Here is a 19771-nt window from a genome sequence, read left to right as displayed (position 1 = left end):
GCACAGATGCTTGCGTACAACCTGAGGATGATGGAGTCGCAATGAGGTGGTCGTACGACACATAATTTTAAAAACCGAATATTGTTAGGTTAGCTAAACAAATAGAACACCAATAATTAAAAAAAATAGTTTACTTCAATTTAGATTAAGATTTAAGTTACATATTGTTTCTGTTGAAGTTTTTGCTGCTAGCCATTTTGGCTTTGTACAGCTTCATAGGTATTGAGCCCACGGAAACGGGAGGTCCACGAGATAAAAAAAATTACTGTGATCGTATCCTAGTTACCACGATGACGTTTGTACTAAAAGAGAGTATACACTATACGTAGTGTTGTGACTGTAGTGTAGTGTGTTGCAAAGCGAGGACTACTCGGCGGTCGGAAGTGACGCGGGTCTCTCCTGACCACTTCCACTTGAATGCGAGGCGTCGCGCCCGTCTAGGTTCGATGTGCAAAAGATTTAAGTTAGGAAATAATTTAAGCGACTAGAATAACTTAGCTTAGTAAACACTAACATGCGGATACGTTACCAACATGGCCATTTGGCAGCAGTGACTGTCCGGTATAAAACAATGTGTGTCACTAGTTACGGCACTGGAACGGGGTTTCACGTCTAGCCGCATTGGCAAGCTCACAATCTCAACGAGCTATAGAGTGGATAATGCTCGGATTTCCGTACCAGATACAACCAGGACTGAGATCAGTAGTCGTACGAAAGTAAACTACCCCCATAACGGTGCGGATTGGCAATTTGAAATGGTAGCGGACAGGTCACATAGCGTGGACAGAACAGATGGCCGCTGGAGTATTGAAGTTTACCTACAGAGTAAACGCGGGCGTTTTTCGGATGATTCTATTAAAAATCTATGAGGTATGCAGTAGCAGACGTTCAAAAGTTTAAATCATGTCACTAATGAAATTATTAAAATATTTTGTAATAACTTCCGTCTAATGTCGGTGGTGTTTATCTGATTTTTTGACAGAATTTTGGTAGTTTAGGTTTAGGTTTTAGTTTAGTTTAGGCGATAGACAAAAAGCATTTGATCTCTGCCTGGCCTGATGTTAAGCGATGACTAGGTCTACAATGCTACATGCTTGCCCAAAAGATACCTATCAATTCTTATTGAATATTTCTAAGTCATAATTAGCAAGGAATGTAGACGAGGATAGAAAGGCGACGTGTGAAAGAAGACCAAAACTTGAAGAATGAAATGATTTTGTGAAGGATGTGAGGAAAGGAGAGAAAGAGTTTGGAAAGAAAGGAGAAAGAGCTATAAACATAAAAATTATTTACACCCGCATTGTAACGTCCATGGCCCAAACAAAGCAGGGAGGCAGGAAGGAGGAGAAAAAAAAGTTGTAGTTAACTGAACCAACGACGCCGGAAGGTTGTTTCATACCATAGTCGTACCTTATACTACATACTACTAGCTGATCCCGCAAACGTTGTTTTGCCATGGACAAATAAAAATAAGGGTTTCTCGTAGAGAGGTGAAAATTTACGTTTGTTTGTATTTTTGTATGCTGTATCATAAAAAAACATAAACAAAAAATTTTGTCTAAAAAATAAAAAACATTTAGGGGTGGACCACCCCATTTAAGAAGATGAAAAATAGATGTCCGATTCTCCACCCTGGCACCCTGGCCGAAATGCACGCTCAGATTCACACGAGGAGTTCAATCACACACACCGTGACATGAGAATTTTATATATTAGATATACAAGTTATTCAATAACAAACAACAACACTTGCAACTAAACCTCAAATATACTTAAACTGTAATATCCAAGGATCCAAATTATGTGTAAAGATAATTATTAAAGATTCCGCTGTGGGCCGTTGGTTGGGATAACGATCCTCATATATTTATATCTATGAGCGGAGGTGTTCCTTACGATTATGGAAATATCAGACGTTTAATAAGGAAATGTCAGCATTAATTAGTTTAAGGGTGGGTACATTTCGGTTGTCACATTGTCTTTCTACTTTATTATTACCGTATTATTTCTGAAACCATTGATTTTTGGATATGGTGTACCATACGAGGTTTATATTCATCCTTTCAAAACTTACATTTATAACCAATTATCTTGTATACCATCGCAAACTATTTAGATCAGTATTTTCCAACCTTTTTTGTGCCACGCCTTACCTTGGCCTTTCTTAAATTCTTATGCCTTCTTATATTAAACTAAAGTTAAACGAATGTACAGTCCACGTTTGAATTGCCCTCTTTATCAAAGTGGGCCCCACGTTGGGAAACAGTGATTTAGGTAGATTTTACTTATGGATTACCTGACAGTATCACAAAAGTATATATAAAAGTATATTCGTTTTTTTTAGTAGAGAGACAAACAAAACTTTGTGTATCTATGTATGTACAAATATTAATTATGTATATATACAATGAAAAGGTTTAAAAAATATATAAGTACGATAATCTTCGTAAAAAAACATACAAATTTTTAATATTTGCTTGTAACTATATTGAAGGTAATGTTACAAAAGTCTTTAAATTTACTGCTACCGTTTTTATGTACTGTCAACTGATTCATTGCTTTGATACAATTATTTTAGACTATATTAGAGGCAATAGGAGACGGCTCAGTTTGTGTGGCTGAGACGGTATGTGATGCTAGACTTCAACCTCTTCTAGTTTCCAGAGGAACGTGGAAAGTTTCCATTGGCGTCACAAGGCGACAAACAAAGTTCCACGTGAGAATAGTTATTTCACATGGACTCAGAAACACCAGCGGGTGTGTTCGTGTGTGTGTTTGATTGTGGTAGGCGACAAGGTAGGCTGTCAATTAAAACAGTCATCGTCATCATAATTTAAGTCATAAGACGTCCACTGCTGTAGATAAGCCTCCCCCATTGATTTACAATAAAGTTGGTAGGAAGCAGCCTGCATAAGGTCTTCCAGCGACCTCAACAAGGTCGCTAGTCAAATAAGTATGGGGTTTGTTAAAAGTTGTCATCAATAATATAAGTAATTTAAATGTATTGCCCTTGTCAACAGTGCATGGATCGAAGACCACAACATAAAGCCTTACCACGAGCACAAGGAGCAGCTGATAAAGTCCTGTAAGACGGCGGCTTTCAAGGAGGCTGTCAATCAGATCGAAGAGTTCATAGTTAATCCAGAGGTTCGTATATTTTATATCAATTATACAGGTTGTTTGGTTATAAGTAAAACTTCAGCGGTGTGAAGGAATAGCTTATTTGTAGCAATTAATGAATAATACATCTTATATAGAAATCAATGGTTGTAGAAATAATAATGTAATAAGAAAAGGCTTTTCCAAAATACAGATTACCATGTATTAATGATAATTATTGTTTACTATCTGTCTATCTGAAAAAAGTAATCAAAGTTTAAGAGTAACCTTTATAAACAGGATGATAGTAAAAGGCACAAAGCTATCTGCTGACAAATGACCTATTCATTCATTCAGTCGTTTAATGCTTTTACACTTTTTACCAGACACCTGTATATATTTACGGCTGTGCAAAATTTAAATCTAGTATAATTTTGTGTTAATTTGAAAATGTTGCAATTGATATTAAATAATAATCAGCTAATTAAATAACATATCGTAAATAAATCAATGTTGGAAATCAGAAATTTGGCGACATCGACGACCATGCCAGGAATCCAGAGGAAGAGTTCGATAAACTGAAAGATGTAATGAACGAAGACAGCGCTGAAGAGAAGACGGAGGAAGAGGCGACCCCGGAAATTAAAAAGAAAACCACTACTCCGAAGGTAAAGAGACTTTCAATTGAAATGAAAGTATAATGTAATAAAAAAAAAGTAAAAAGTAATTGTGCTTGATTACATTTTTCATCTTCGACTCTACGAAGGAGGTATGCAGTGAACCTCCTCCATAGAGTTTCATTATGACCAATACTTATCAAATATAAATTAACATCACGATATATTTTCTTTTAAAAAATTAGGCAGTTTCAAAATAAACTTTTCTGTTATAATATTCATGAATAGCAACGTCCATTTCGCACCATGAAAGAGGTCTGTGGGCGTGAAAAATTAATAAATATGAATTGCCTATTAGTTTTTGTATAAAAATAACCTATAATTCTCGTCGAAAGTAACTCAATATTTGATGATGTAGATCTTTGACCACTGTATATTGCTGGTGCTTTCGTATTTGAGACGTGGTCGCTTACAATGGCTTATATGTAGACTCAAAGTGACTAAGAAAGCAATGGAAAAAGTTATGATCAGAGTCAACTACGTAGCTTGAAGAATTGCTCGTGTGAAGTGGCACGCCTATTGTCACATCACTCGTGCAACCGATGCTCGTTGGAGCTGAAAGGTTTTCTAATAGAGACCACGAGCCGAAGAACGAGGGGTAGGTAGAACAGCAGAGATGATGATGATGAAATCAATTTGTTATAGACCAAAGATGAGGTAGGTTAAAAGGTGCTCGCAAACTAAGCATGTGTCAATATAATCTAATATATAAAATTCTCGTGTCACGGTGTTCGAACTTGAACTCCTCTGAAACGGCTCGACCGATTTTTACCAAATTTTATATGCATATTCAGTAGGTCTGAGAATCGGCTACTATCTATTTTCCATACCCCTAAGTGATAAGGGTTGTTCATCCTTAAAAAATTTTTTTAAATTTGTTGACGATTTTTTTTGTTTTTATTGCTTTACGATACAGCAAACAAAAATACATACAACCCTAAATTTTTACCCCTCTACGATAAACCCTTATTTTTTATTTGTTAATTAATTTTTTTTTTTGCAAAACAACGTTTGCGGGATTAGCTAGTTTTAGAATAAAATTTAGTACCTGCACAATGTTCAAAATAGCTAATCATTCAGTTCTCAACATTTATAGATACGTTTGGGCATTTCAAAGGTGAAGTCTATCAAACGTTCATCGTCCGCCAGTCTAAAGGGAACTCCCCGGAAGAAGGCAAAGAGTCTGTCTCGCTCTTACACGGACACCGACATGGCCAATGAGAAGCCGTCTATGCTCAACCACTCCTTCTCCAAGAAGTCTAGTTTGCTGCACCGTCCATCTAACATATTGAGACCTGTAAGTATTGATTATTTAAAACAATCTATAGTCTAAATAGTGCTCTCTTTTTTAGGCTTAGAACAAGCCAGAATACTAATTTTAAAGACTTGACTTAAAATTAAAATGTAAATTTTTAACTACCGTCATTTTCTTAAGATATTGCATTGGAGGAAGGGAGTCAGATTTATAACTAAGTTTTAAGTTTGAATTTTATATTTTTTTATTTTTAAGTTGTGTATATATATATCTCGTTTGCTATCAATTAATGTATCCTATTCAAAAGTCAATAATTTCAACAAATAATAAATAACGTTTACTATGGCAACAAAACCATTTTTAGTAATAAATGCCTTTTGGTAATTATAAAATGCATGAAAAAGAAGGTCCTTGACCAATGTGTGTTGCCAATGATGACATATGGATCCGAGACGTGGTCAATGATGGACCTCATAAGAAAGCTCAAGTCACCCAGAGAACAACGGAGAGGGCTATGCTCGGAATTTAGCTGCGAGGTCAGAAATGAGATCCGCAGAAGAACCTAGGTTACAGACGTAGCTCGAAGAATTGCTCATCTGAAGTGACAGTGGGTGGGGTACATCGATGCAATCGATGGCCGTTGGAGCCGAGAGGTTGCTCGTGATTGCTACGAGCCAGTAGATGCGGCGTGGGTAGACCTTCCACCAGGTAGACAGACGACATAGTATTATTATCATTAAGGCTGGGGGAAGTGCAGGCAGAGCAGGTCCGGACATCGTGGCGATCTTTGGGGCGATTTGATGTGACTTGTAGTGTCTATCGGTTTAGAAGATGAATATAATTTTAGCATGTCATACAAAAAATTAAAATTAAAAGTAAACAAAGAAATTATTTTATTACTATGAAAATCAAGAAATTCTCTCACTGAAATCCTAAATTTCAGGACACACCTCCACTAGATCTTGAGAATGTATCAGAGACCCTGCTCGAGAAGAATATTAAGGCCAGCCAGATGAAGTTCGGTTTCCTCGGACTGGGCATCATGGGCAGCGGCATTGTGAAGAACTTGCTCAATTCCGGACACAAGGTGCTCGTGTGGAACAGGACAGGGGCCAAGGTAAGTCAAGTCTGCTAAAAAAACTTCGAAATTAAGCTTTGTATGTTTTCTTTATATGGTTTTAAATGTGTTTTAGGATATTCAGGTATATTTTTAAAAGTTTCAACCTTTAGTTTATATTTCAATCGATGTGCATTGAAAACCGAAATTCATCAGAAGCTGAAAGTCATCATCATGAATCCAGTATTAGGACGTCAACTTCTGGACATAGGCGTTCTCCGTAGATTTCCAATTGTACTGGTTGGAAGCTGCCTTCATTCAGGGTCTTCCGATGACGTACAATGTGGTTGTCGACCGTGGTCTCCATTCCGGAACCATCAGGTCCCAGCTGGCATCTGCGTGCTATGTGACCTGCTTACAGCCTCTTCAACTCGTCAATTCGCTGGACTATGTCGGTTATGGTTCCGTATGTTTACAGATCTCGTAGATACTAATGTTTGTGTTTATTACAGAGGTATTATAATTTTTTAGCGCCCTTCAATAGTTATATAGGATACTAGCTGATCCGCAAACGTTGTTTTGCAAAAAAAAATTAAAGTTTTTAATTAACAAATGTAAGATAAGGGTTGATTGTAGAGGGGTGAAAATTTAGGTTTGTATGTATTTTTGTATGCTGTATCATAAAAAAATAAAAACCCAAAAAATTGTTTAAAAAATTAAAAATAAAATTTAGGGGTGGACCACCCTTATCACTTAGGGGTATGGAAAATAGATAGTAGCCGATTCTCAGACATACTGAATACGCATGTAAAATTTGGTAAAAATCGGTCAAGCCGTTTCGGAGGAGTTAAAGTTCGAACACCGTGACACGAGAATTTTATATATTAGATGAATCAATTAATAAAATATATATTTATAAATTTAAAGTGAGGGAAAATGAATAGAAGTGTCCAAAAACAATTTTATGTCAAAAAGGCTCTTTGTAATCCATACAAATAAATAAAATTGGATTGTCTGTTTAATATATTAAAACAATCTCTTTTAACTGCATGTATATATACGAAAATAACATCTTTTAAAAAAAATTAATGTCTGTCTATCTGTTTGTTCTGGAAAATCTCTGAAATGGTTGGACCTATTTTGAAGGGACTTATACTAGCAGGTAGCTGATGTAATAAGGACTAACTTAGAATGGTTTCATTTTAGAAAAAAACTCTTAAAGGAAAAAAAAAAATTTTTTTTTTCGTTAACCTCCACGTGGACGAAGTCAGTGGACATAGCTAATGTGACATATAATGCAATATTTTTGTGTTTACACTGTAAAGTTGAATTCGACCTTTTTTTCACTTTAAATATTCAACCGTCTCCTGTATGGTGAATTTTACAGGGCAAGCTTATTAAGTAATTTACTTAATATGGTTATGATTTTTGTAAGTTTTTTAATGTTTACGATTATAAATATAGACGACTTATTATATAGCTAGAATATACTTTATGTGTATATATAAAACCTGGTTAAAATCCAAAACTATCCACCTTACCAGCGATTTAGTTTTTTATATACAGCATATAGAAGAAAATTAGCATAGAATTAGATTATATCACTAATAACATTTTCAACTAGGTTATAATTTAATTAAATCATTTTTACCATATTTTTTAATTTCAATTTATTTGAACGTAGATGAAAAATTCTGAATTCAAATATCTTTAACAGACATTTACACATGCTTTTGAATCGTCGATTATTTTAAGATTATAAGCAGTAAGCTGCCACAGGCTCGGAACGCTGATCTGTTAAGAGCCAGAAATTCAACAGTTGCTCTTTTAAATGTAACTTAACAATTTTTAATGTTTACATCATAATATCAACCGTGCAAATCAGTCAATAAAGCCAGTTCCGCACATTTCGATTAACTAAAAACTCTTGAATCCTATAGTAAAATGTATTTATTAATATATTTTACATTCAATCTTCCAAATCCCTTCAAAATAATCCCCGTTCACTTTTACGAACGCTATTCAAAGTCTTCGAAACAGTCGGAATATTCTTTTTCCCGTACAGCCTTCAAGACCTTCGATTCGGTCTTTATCTCGTATTGGCCTTTTGAGTTTACTGAATAGCCAGAGGTCGCACATAGTAAAATTAGGCGAATACGTAGTTGCGAAATGATATCAGTTTAGTTTTTGGCAAAAATTGCGAAGAACCAATGCAGTATGACAAACATCCTTCAAAATGATCTGAGTCGAATGATATCCCAACTTTTGACAGACGCTTGGCGAATTTTATAGACATCAACCTAAGAAAAAAATGTTCTGCCTTCCTAAAGCCTGGGAATTTTAAATGACAATTTCACTACTTTTTCATCACTATATATATATATATATATATATATATATATATATATATATATATATATATATATATGTATAACGTGTCAATATAGTGCTTAAGCTCCGGAGAAGTCCTGTAGTGAAGACGACGGACTGACGAGTTTAGAGTAAGACGACTCACAAGGTAGACGACAATCTTGGTATATATATATATATATGCTATAATTCGTTAGTCAAATAGCTGTGACGATTCTTCCGTATTCCGAATAAGTCTCGAACCTTCTGTTTCAACATTGCTGGTTTACTAACTCTCTTATCTCGAGGACAACTTTATTTAAAATCAAAACGCTATAAGTTTACTATATATTATTGGTATTTCTATCTTGAATTTTACACACTTACTTACAAAGTTATCTCTGCATCACTGTGTTCACTGGTAGAGAAAGTCTTATATGTATCCGTCATTGCACGATGTGTAAATAATGACAGGTAAGTAGCACTCCGTCGTCGTAGATATACGCCCACTGCAAGGCATAAGCCTCCCCCAAAGATATGGGGGGATATACCAAGATCTCACTGTGGTATTATGGTACGCAGAGGACGCTGTTGTCCATCCTCTGGAAACATATTTGTAAGCAGTATATCTCAGGAATCGAACCCGAGACCTACGATTTCAAGTCTTAAGACCTCGTACCCTCTATTTAGCTATCATTATTTACATTATATTATTTATACTACCCGGGTGTAAACAGCAGTGTTCACTACGTACCATAATATCGCACTGCGATCGCCAACCCATCCCGCCTTCCAAGTGTGGCGATTATGGTATACCACCCATAAACATCTTTATGAGAGGTCTATGCCTTGCAATGGGTATCTATAGTCCATAACTAAAAGTATTTATTATTAGTTGGCATTTTAGTCTAAATTCAGACATTTGGAGCTTATTTTTTTAATAAAAAAAATTCTTATGCTGTATCATAGATCATTGAATGAACCATTTCTACAGCAAATTTCTATAAAATATTCTGTACATTTTATACAATGTTTCTTATTCTTGGTGAACGTAGGCAAATTTTTATCACAAAGTTCATTCTTAATGTTATAACCATTCAACATTAAGTTCTTATGTGAAAGAGTTCAAGTTCAAAATATCTTTATTCAACTAGGCATTACATGCTCTTTTAAATCGTCAATTATTTTAACATTATAAGCAGTAAGCTACCACCGGTAAGGAACGTGAATCTACCGAGAGCCGTTCAGAAATTCAACAGTTGCTCTTTATGCAGTATACATTATAATATATATATATATATATATATATATATATATATATATATATATTCTATGTCTGAAAATTAAATTCCTTACATTTAATTCAAAGATTCTTGAATGCTATGATTAGATTTATTAAATTGTATAACTCAACTTTTTTTTACTTAATTAAACCAAAAAAGGTCTTAGATATCTTGTGAAACTTTATTATATATACGGACACTCAGACCCATTAAGCATTATATTATTAATGCTAGATATTTTTATGTAAACAATAGTTTAATTTCGATTTATCCCATACCGGCATATGTTATTAGAGATATGTTCTAGGAAGCTAACCATTGGACATATACACTTGTAAAAGCATTGAAGGGTAAATGCCTATTTATCAGCAGAAACCTTTACAGCTTTTACATTTAGGCTTTTACTTTTACTTCTTTTTAATCACCCTGTTTAAAGAAGTCACTCTTGGAATATGTACTTCTAGAAGTACAAAGTCTGCAGAAACAGTAAACAATGATTAATTTTAAAGCGTAGTAATATACGCATTTTTTTACTATAAAATCATTATGCCCTTTTTTTTAAATTTAAGAATTTTTGATATGGTTTATCATACATTGATTGACAGCAAATGAACTATACATTCACCCTGTGTATAGTGCTGAAGATGATGAACAGATCATAAGTTCTGTTTTCATAATAATGTAAATAACTTTCTAGAATCATATTTAAAGTTAAACCGTCTGTATGTACTAATAATAGGCATGAAGGTAGGCTTCCTTCATCCTTAACCACTCTAAACCATATACTACATATTTCTCATCATCCTGTATGAAATGATCACTCTAAAATATGTTACATTAATTATTTTTTTCAATTATAATGCGACAGACTAAATAATAAATAATAATTAATTTTAATAAGTAGTATTTTTCATTAAAGTTATTTACTTTATGAAACTGTTGATTTTTATATAGGGTGTACCATACATCAACGCATGCATGATAGCAATTGTGCTATACATTCACTCAAGCTTTTGTATCTATAACTAATCATCCTGTGTACTTATAACGTACTATTTTATTTTTACAAAGCTAAGTTATATAGTGGATGAGATAACTTACTTTTATTACTCAAGGTCTTTAAGTTCAAAATCATGTACAGTACACTCATATTTGAGCATGTCAATGTATCTTTAATTTCAAAGGTCATTAAGTTATTCTTGGAACATGACTTCTATGTTAATATAGTAGGTTTAGTTACATTTTTAAATATTTCTCAACTAACTAAACTCCTAATTTTTTTTAATAAAACAAAATCACATATGTACACTTGTGATATTTGACATGGACTTCATTTGTGCATAACTTTAATTAACTTGTGTTAATAATTATAATAATAAAGCTTTATTTCATTCGTTACAAATGACTTAAAATTAAGAATTTTAAGAAATAGTTTTGATAATTTTGTACTAAGTTTATATGGACTCTCTCAAGTTTAAAGCCTCCTTCAAAGTTTTCCATTTTTCTCTATCTTTGGCAACTTGGAGCCACCCGTAACTTGCTGTAGCCACAATCTATTTAAAAACTATATTTGCCTCTAAGTACAGAGTAAAATAATTTATCTTTAGGAAGTCATCTTCAAGATATATACCTCCCCCATAAATTATTACAGATATCTTTAGAATTTAAATATAATAAAGTTATTCTATCCAATAATACTATACTGATGATTATGTGTGGAGTTAAATGTTGTCGATGCTCACTCAGGAAGCTAATTATTGTCAAGCACTCATAAAACTATATTTGCAAAGAGCAAGTGTTGAGTTTCTCACCGGTTCTTCTCAGCAGAACTGCCTTCCGAGCAGCCAACAACAAAGCCAACATTTTACGTTGATTGTCAATTTGAAACTGTTCATAACAGCCTATTTAAATAAAGAATATTTGTTTTTTTATATTCCTTCTTTGATACAGTTAGGATAGTAAAAGTGCATATAAAACAGTTTATTTATTCTATTAAAGCAGCAACATCTATTTTATTAACATACTACTATTATTGACATGCTTTAAAAAGTTTATTCTCATAGAATATTTTATAAATCAAAAACAAAACATATTATAATATTAAATAAAATGTTAAACATTTTAAGAAATGTGTCAAAATGTATATAACAGTAAAATAAATTATATAAAATCTTTGATATTTATAAATAAAAATTATAATACGTTTGTGACAAATATTTCCAAAATATCAGAATAAATGATTAATTGATTATTTTATTTAAACACGAAGAAATAAAAATATAATCTTTCCGTTTTAAATCGGTTGACTTTTACGGTATTATTAAAACATTCCAAAATTACATTTCTATTTTAAATGTGTGCAAATTTGCGTGTTGTAAATATGTCGGGAATTAGACGAAATAGCATGTTTATTAAGTCAATATTTGGATAAACTAATATACAGGATGATTGAAAACAGGTGTAAGTTTTAAAGGTATGAATGTATAGCTCATTTGCTGTCAATTATTGTAAGGTACTTTAATGAAAATTACCACATATTAAAATAAATTATTGTTTACTATCTGATCTGTCACAATATAATTGAAAAAGTAAATTAATGCAACATATTTCAGAGTGATCACTTTATACAAGGTGATTGGAAAAATGTAGTAAGAGGTTAAGAGTTGTAAATGTATATAGATCAATGAATTCTCCCCTAACTAATGGATGTCTAAAGAAGCCTACCTTCAAGCCGATTATTAGTATATAGACAGTTTAACTTTAAATAATATTCTAGAAAGTTCATCATCTTCCGCCCAAAAACGTTCACATAACGGCTTCCCCTATAGATTTCAGAGTTCGGAAGCGTGCATCTAGAGTTACGACTATCTTCACAAGGTCATCTGTCCACCTTGTGGGCGGACGTCTAACATCCACTTGTAAGTTCGCAGTCCACTCCATAGCCTTCAGGCTCTATCCATTGCCACTTCAACCAATCCGCTGGTTAATGTCGATTACACTCGTTCTATGAAACTACATATTTCATATACGTTCTCGTAGAGACATCCTGAGTTTAGCTCTTAATCCGTTATTAGGTAGGAAGTGTTTTAATGTATGAAATAATCTATTATCTAGGTTACTTTCTAATAATTAAAATCTATCGTCAGTGTGAATTTATGTATGAATTCATTACGTATTAAAGCATAGTTCTAGAAGCTTCCCTGTAGTTTATAGTACCTACACCGCTTTCAATTGATAATAGTCATGTGACATGCTAGTATACCAAATAAAGTGTTACATATATGTCATTGTTTTATTTGTTCGCGTGAGATCCAACTAAGGAATTGATTGGTGTGCAAGTGTTGACCATATAAATAGCTACGTGAATTGTTATTTTAGAACGCATTTTCTCTAGTTTGAATATATTCTACTAAATGCTTTGGTAAAACTAATTTTGGACAAATGTTTCTACGAAGAAAGTCTTTTTTAATATGCTACAGCTGTGGTGTAATAGAAACAGACTGAATTTATGCTTCACGTACGCACGTATTGCGTATATGTCAAAAAAAAAAGTATCCGCAATTAAATGCGTACATTTGTAATACAAAATGCCACAATAGTTTGTCATGCAAAGGACAAGTTAACACTTTTAATTTAAAGTTCAATGATTCTTTGGTGACTAATATATTTTTACTAGAGTTATTTACTGTGTCTTAGATATTTTTTAAATTATCTCTTTTTAATTCTAAATCAAATATGTAACTTGCAAATGTTAGTGTTAACAAAGGCATACAGTATAAATTCATTTTTAACGTGGACAAACGCGTTCTAACGAAAAACAGGTAACTGTAACATGTGCTGAAATTTTGTAGGTGATATAAGAGTTTGAAATTTAAGCCAAGAATAATTGATGGTTTTCAACAGTACGTAAATAAAACCAGAGAGAGATTACATTGAAAAATAATTTATTCTCCATGATTTACTATTTACTTTTGTTTATAATATTTAGAAAATTCTCAACAATATTTGTATATTTCACATTAAGAAACGTTTATAATATATAATCATTGCTGGATTGTAGTATTTTGGCATATCACTGCAAGACACGTTTCGCTTCAAAACACGGCGCGGGGAAATGCGAAGAAAAATAAATTATCATAATGTAAACGAAGAGAGATATTTTTTTGTTTCTATCGAAGAATTGACTAAGTCTGTCGGTCGAACGGAGATCATGTAAGAATGCTTCAGCTCCAGGATATACCAACCTACCGCTCGGCAACAATTACAACACAGATAGTAACAATTTCCTTACACCTCCGCTAGCTATGCCATAAGTCGGAACAAATATAAAATGCATAATACTAAGATTTTCGTATCCTAAAAATACATCAAAATGGAAATGAATTCATAACGAACATACGTATTTACACATCCGATACCCACAGAACACTTAGAAAACCTTTTTCAAACATTTTCAACTACGATCGACAGCAGATTATCCTTAACCTACCACTAGGAGACTGTACGAGAACTTGTATGTACGTACACTTTAGTCTATCACAGCTTACATGTGGCGCCCGAAGCAGGCCCCATACGGGCAAGACACGTTCCGAGCTCACTCCGAACACGGGCTAATTACACGAACTTCACATGCGTAGAACGACGCGGAAACAGTTCGGCCGCAGAGAAATCATACGTAGGATGGCGCGGAGCCGTTGAGGTCACAGAGCGGGACATCGGCCGGCTTGTGCACGGTCAGCGTCCGCCCCGACACGGCGTAGATCTTGAACACGCGCGTGAGAAGCCTGTACTACAAGGGCGTACTCTCACATAGCTTCGCACATTCCCCGCATACCAGCTGCCCGGCTGCGTGCTTCACCTGGCATTCCGGCTGCGTGAACTCCACGGCCAACAGCACTCGTGTCTCCTTCTCAAGATTCTTTTTCTCTTTAACATCTACTTTGGGTTCCAACTCCACCTCGCATTCCACTTCTCGTCTCAGCTCCGGCGAACTTGCACTAATAGCCAGGTGACATCGATCCCGCTCTCTGCCCAGCAGCGGCTCGCTGAACGGCTTGAACTCGGACCTGTCACATTTATATTTTCCGTGCCCCATATGCAGGCCCGATTTCGAGGTTGACGCCGGCGTTGGACATTCTAGTGATGGTGGCGGAACCGGTTGCAGAGGTTTTATCTTCGCCATTAATCTTGGAGGACCCCGTTCTATCATGTTTATGTGGATGCCCTCCGGAATAGTTATCGGCGAGTTGCGCCTCGAGTTCACAGACCTCTCCGTCGGTGTGTAGTAGATGGACATTTTGCTTTCGTCGTCCAAGATAGGATTAGGGAGGTGAGACAACTTCTCAATTTTGGTCTTCAGATACATATCGATAACTTCCACGTCAGGGTCGAACGCCATGGAGTCACTGCGTCCACAGGAACCGCTGCGACAGTTCTCGAAGTACAGACTTGGTAGGTTCTCCAGCACTTTGTTTAACGTCTGCTGCTGGTATTTGTACGATTCGCGCAGCCTTAGTATCTGATGAGCGCTGAATTTACGTATCTTGTTCCTTTGAAACACGTAGTTCTCCCTGACCCAGTTCAGCTGTGACGTGGAGTATTCTCGAACTCGTTTCACCTGCGCAGTCATTTTTACTTTTAATTTGGTTTATTAATTAACTAATAATAGCCAAGTTAACGATCGACGCCAAAGAAACGTTTTAAAAAAGTTTAGGTTGATGTTCTTTGTTAAATTTAAGTTTAAATACATACCTGGTCATAGTATTGATCCTTCATTGCGGTCAGATGGTTGGTACCGATGTCTCTGATGTTGCGTAGATGCGTCGCTTGCGTTGAGTAGCTATTCTGTATCCATTCCATTTGCTGCGTACAATTCTCCTTGATTCGATGGACCTAAATAAAACATTATATGAATGTATTTATACATCTAATAATATAATATTTATTTTTAAAACTTGATATCTACCTGAACCGCATAGTTCTCTCGTAGTTTCTCCAATTGCTGTCTCTTGTATTGTTCGATGTTATCCAACATGCTGTATATTTGTCGAGTACGAGGCGCATCTCGACTCACACACGCACAACAGCTACAGCATGTTTCCAGAAGTCGGAATCTGAAATTATATATTCGTACATAAATATTTATTTTATTAAATAATATATAATGTATTGTATACAGTAGGCAACTAACCTGTAGAAGATATAACGTATAGCTTGAACCAGCAGGGTAAGTCCCAAAAATCCGGCGGCGCAAATCGCCCCGCAAATCAGACTGTTCATCTTAATCTCGAACATTGTCATCGGGTCAATGTTCAGCACGACCTCGGCGGTAACATTCGCGGAGGGATTTGTCGCATAGCAGAGGTACGTTCCTGTGTCCTCCCTGTGTATATCACCGATAAACAGAGTGCCATCTTCCAGTACTCTGACACGCGATCTGCTGTTGTCTATAGCACGGTAACGCTGGTCGTGAGCAACTCCGTGCTTGTTGAATATATCTGGTATTAGCGGGTTCGGATTCCAGTGGTACACGTCTCTGGTCGGTGTGATCCAGGTTATGGATGGTGCGGGGTTTCCATCGAAACGGCATTCCAAAAACGCGTCTGTTTGCAGTCGATAGAGAGCCAAAGGGCTGCTCGAGATCAGCTGTGGCGGTTTGCAGTTGGTGTGGTTCAGAGTCCTCAGCATATCATCGGGATAGGCCCGCCTACAGCTAAGATCGGACTTGATTATCTCCTTCCTCTTGTCAGCCCAAGGAGCAAACCACGCCATGCGGCAGTCGCAAGCCCAAGGGTTCTTGCTCATTCTCAGCGATTGCAATTTATCTAATTTCTCTAAGCTTAGCGGTAAGAACGTTAGATCGTTACCACTTATGTCCAAATGCGTTATCGCCGGCGTGTCCTCGAACACGAAACTCTCTATCTCCGTCAAGTAGTGATTGTTTGTAATAAAAAGTCGCTGCAGATTAACTAAACCTTTAAAATTCGTATTCTGTATAACTGACACGTGCGTGTCGTGGAGGTAGAACGTTTGCAGGTTTTCGTTATGCTGGAACAACGCGGCCGGTAACCACTTGAGCTTATTGCCGCCCATGTCCAGCCACGTCAGTTTAACTAATTTCTTAAAAGCATCGTGCGATATGTTTTGGAAGTTATTGTAGCTAAGGTTAAGATCTGTCAGCTTCTCGAAGTGATCAAATATAGACTTAGGTATATAATCTAGATTGTTGCCGGATAGATCGAGGATCTCTAATTCCCTCAAGTTGACTAGAGCTTTCGAAGTTATCTCGACTAGGCTATTATTATTTAGGAACAGTTGTTTCAGTTGGCGATTAGGCTTAAAAAAGTAGTCTAAGAAAGTTGCGATTTTATTATGCGATATATCCAAATATTTTAACCTAGTCAGTGGCCCGAAGACCTGGAATGGTATGACGTGGAGCTGATTGTGTGACACATCCAGAACTTCCAGATTGTCGAGTGAGGTGAACGTGAATCGAGGTATGTCGTCGATCTGGTTCCACGAGAGGTTGAGGTGCTTTAGGTGGCTCAGTCTTATGAACAGGTCGTGCTCTGTCCTTTTGATTTCGTTTCTGCTTAAATCGATGTATTCCAAATTGTATAGGCCAAGAAACAGATCCTGGTCTATGGCCTGTATATTCGAGTCGGTCCAGGAGATGAGCTGTAGTTCCGTCCCGTAGTTGGCAATGATAGTCCTGGTGAGGTTGTTACCAGAGACGGTTTCGTTGGAGCAAAACAGGCGAGTCCCAGTGCAGTTGCAGGTGGAGGGGCACTCCTCACCCACAGCTGCGCAAATTATTGCCAGCGTCAATATTTTGTGCAGCCACCGCATTATTTTACAACCCTCATAGTCTTACTGACTGGAACAAGAGACATTTTTCCTATTTTAAATAATATTTATATCATATGTGTAGATAACTTTTAACTGTCATAGTAAAATTCTATTAATAAATTTATTTTTTCAATTTATTGGGATTACCAATAGCAATAAATAAAGTAAAAATTTAATATAGACAAGGCAATTATAGATTTTCCTAATTAACTGAAACTTAAGCAGTAAGGACTATGTTTAGAGTAGAACAGCCGTCTCCATTACATATACTCAAGAGAGACAAGTTTGATATTTTAGAATAAGTTATTGTTAAGTTTCATCATTTAATCATAATTGATAAGTAAAATAATTTATATAACATAGGACTTAATAAAATATTACTTGTTTACCACTACTTCTAATTTACATTTTTAAATTTAATAATGATTCTATTTGTCAGGAAAATCATCATTCATTGGAAATTTTTTCATTGGTATATATACAGGTATACATACTTATATTAATACATAGTAAATCAATTTTATATAATTTCTACTCTTAAGTCATGCTATGTTAATGAAAATTCTAAATTTAAAGTTGATATGCAGTGCAGTTATGATGCCATATAATTTTCTTTTTAAATATTGGTTATTATAAACAGCTGATATAACTAAAAACTATATTTAGCTTAATGCTTATCAGATTTCAGCAAAGTATTCATTCATATTAACTAATCAATTGCCTATCTGTTATTGAATGCAGATTTTTTTACACATATATATAAAAGGTGACACAATATACTTTTGTTATAATTGCATTTTAATTATAGTGTGTAACATATTTATATTCCTACATTATATATGGTAAGTGATATATTAGAATTTTAAACTATATCACTTATATTTTTATTTATAATAATTAACATTCAAACTATTGTCTGTATGAAAAAATTTCATTCTATTATAACACAATATAAGAACTCATTGTTTTGCATTACTTGATTAGTGACACACATCTGTGGTATTTGTCCTTGTATTATTTTGTATCTGTGCCGTATATATGTTGATATATTCACAAAATAATGTATTTATAGTTTTGTAAAGGTGTTCATTGAAAATTAAGCCTTTTTATATTTATATATCCGTAAATGCAAGTTTTTTTTGCATAATTTACTTTTACTTATATATTAATACTTTTGTTATATATTAATACTTTTTTACTTGAATTATTCAGATAATGTAAAGTACATTTAGCATATTTTTTTTTAATATTATATCAAACTATTCACGCCTAGTATTAAGTTATTGGTAGGATTGTTTCGAGTTTTTTATATGAAAGGAAATCGAATAAATACATTTTTTTTTAAATAATTTTGGTTGCATTAACATTCTTTATATCGAAACGGCACCGGTTACGGTTCACGTTATCTTTGTGTTCTAACGGAAAGTTAAAACAATTCGTTTTGCGATTTCCTACCAACCCGCCACGTAGACCTTGATAATTAAAACTGATCCGATTCGAAAGGCCTCCTTAATTACTGCTGCCTTGTTTTGTAAAATTAACATTTACATATTGAATTAATAAAACAACTACTATTTAATTATCTATAATTTTAAATATTACGTTTATGTAATGGTGTGGATTTTTTTTAATTTATTAAAGTAAGGATTAGTAGATTATTGCGATGTGTATAGATCGTACAATGCGTTCCCTAGACACTCCAATACGAAGTCACTGTCTAGCTCACCTTTCAACGGGCCACCGCTCCACCTAGAACATTCCGAGTGAAACAAAACACGTACACACACGACGCGGCCGATTCATTTATGCAAACTATAACACATTATTTACCTAATATTCGTCCGCATTCTACTCCAACTTGCATAATCTCATTTTGTGTTGACAACAGACGTACTATCGCCTGCCATAATGCCCCACGAACTATTTCTAACAAAACATAACCGATTGCATTTTAATTCTCGCACTAAACTATGTTGCGATGTCGTTACTACGCCTTAATAACACTCAAATACACAATTTTTCACAAATAAAACGTGTTGGTTCTTGCGATTATCAAAAACGCTGTCACTACTCGGGCGTCGAGCACTGGAAAGAAATAAATGGCGGCGCTTGACGGTGCGCGGCGCAACCGTCTCTTTCTCTCTCACTACGCGACGACCCTAACATCTCTCTCGCACCTTAGGTCGGTCAGCTGTAAGGCACG

The 19771-nt window shown here is 35.0% G+C and overlaps 2 protein-coding genes across 6 annotated transcripts in view; one reads left to right on the top strand and one right to left on the bottom strand.

Annotated features, from left to right (window-relative positions):
* The window catches only part of Ndf (Nucleosome-destabilizing factor), a 92040-nt gene that overhangs the window by 11908 nt on the left and 60361 nt on the right, over positions 1-19771 (top strand). For 2 of the 3 annotated variants that reach the window (XM_068767090.1, XM_068767089.1), the window contains exons 4-7: positions 3021-3147; positions 3624-3767; positions 4873-5073; positions 5975-6148. In XM_068767090.1, the coding sequence (XP_068623191.1) occupies positions 3021-3147; positions 3624-3767; positions 4873-5073; positions 5975-6148 (646 nt within the window). The remainder of the gene's footprint in view (positions 1-3020; positions 3148-3623; positions 3768-4872; positions 5074-5974; positions 6149-19771) is intronic. The other variant, XM_068767091.1, reaches the window with a different exon arrangement.
* Positions 13648-19668, bottom strand: LOC137923816 (leucine-rich repeat and immunoglobulin-like domain-containing nogo receptor-interacting protein 3). 3 transcript variants are annotated; one of them, XM_068767086.1, is made up of 5 exons: positions 19295-19668; positions 15911-17596; positions 15686-15833; positions 15472-15612; positions 13648-15337 (listed from the first exon to the last, which is right to left on the bottom strand). In XM_068767086.1, the coding sequence occupies exons 2-5, from the start codon at positions 17566-17568 to the stop codon at positions 14510-14512; spliced, it is 2775 nt and encodes a 924-aa protein (XP_068623187.1). In that variant the 5' UTR covers positions 17569-17596; positions 19295-19668; the 3' UTR covers positions 13648-14509. The 3 variants fall into 3 exon arrangements, with proteins under 3 accessions (XP_068623187.1, XP_068623189.1, XP_068623188.1); XM_068767088.1 differs by having other exon boundaries at positions 15911-17592; XM_068767087.1 differs by having other exon boundaries at positions 19399-19668.

The sequence above is a fragment of the Battus philenor genome, unplaced genomic scaffold (genome assembly GCF_028537555.1).
Source record: "Battus philenor isolate CCGP_79_NKW_IND1 unplaced genomic scaffold, ilBatPhil1.0.hap1 SCAF_22, whole genome shotgun sequence".
In the NCBI taxonomy this organism is placed as follows: domain Eukaryota; kingdom Metazoa; phylum Arthropoda; class Insecta; order Lepidoptera; family Papilionidae; genus Battus; species Battus philenor.
Note: the sequence above shows the minus strand (reverse complement) of the source record. Positions and strands in the feature narration are given on the sequence as shown.

Excerpts from the sequence above, each read along its gene's own strand:
- LOC137923816 (XM_068767086.1), bottom strand. The coding sequence starts at position 17,568 with ATGCGGTGGCTGCACAAAATATTGACGCTGGCAATAATTTGCGCAGCT. Across the intron at positions 15,834-15,910 it reads ATACGTTATATCTTCTACAG|ATTCCGACTTCTGGAAACAT; the intron begins GTTAGTTGCCTA and ends ATATAATTTCAG. Across the intron at positions 15,338-15,471 it reads AGGATCAATACTATGACCAG|GTGAAACGAGTTCGAGAATA; the intron begins GTATGTATTTAA and ends ATGACTGCGCAG.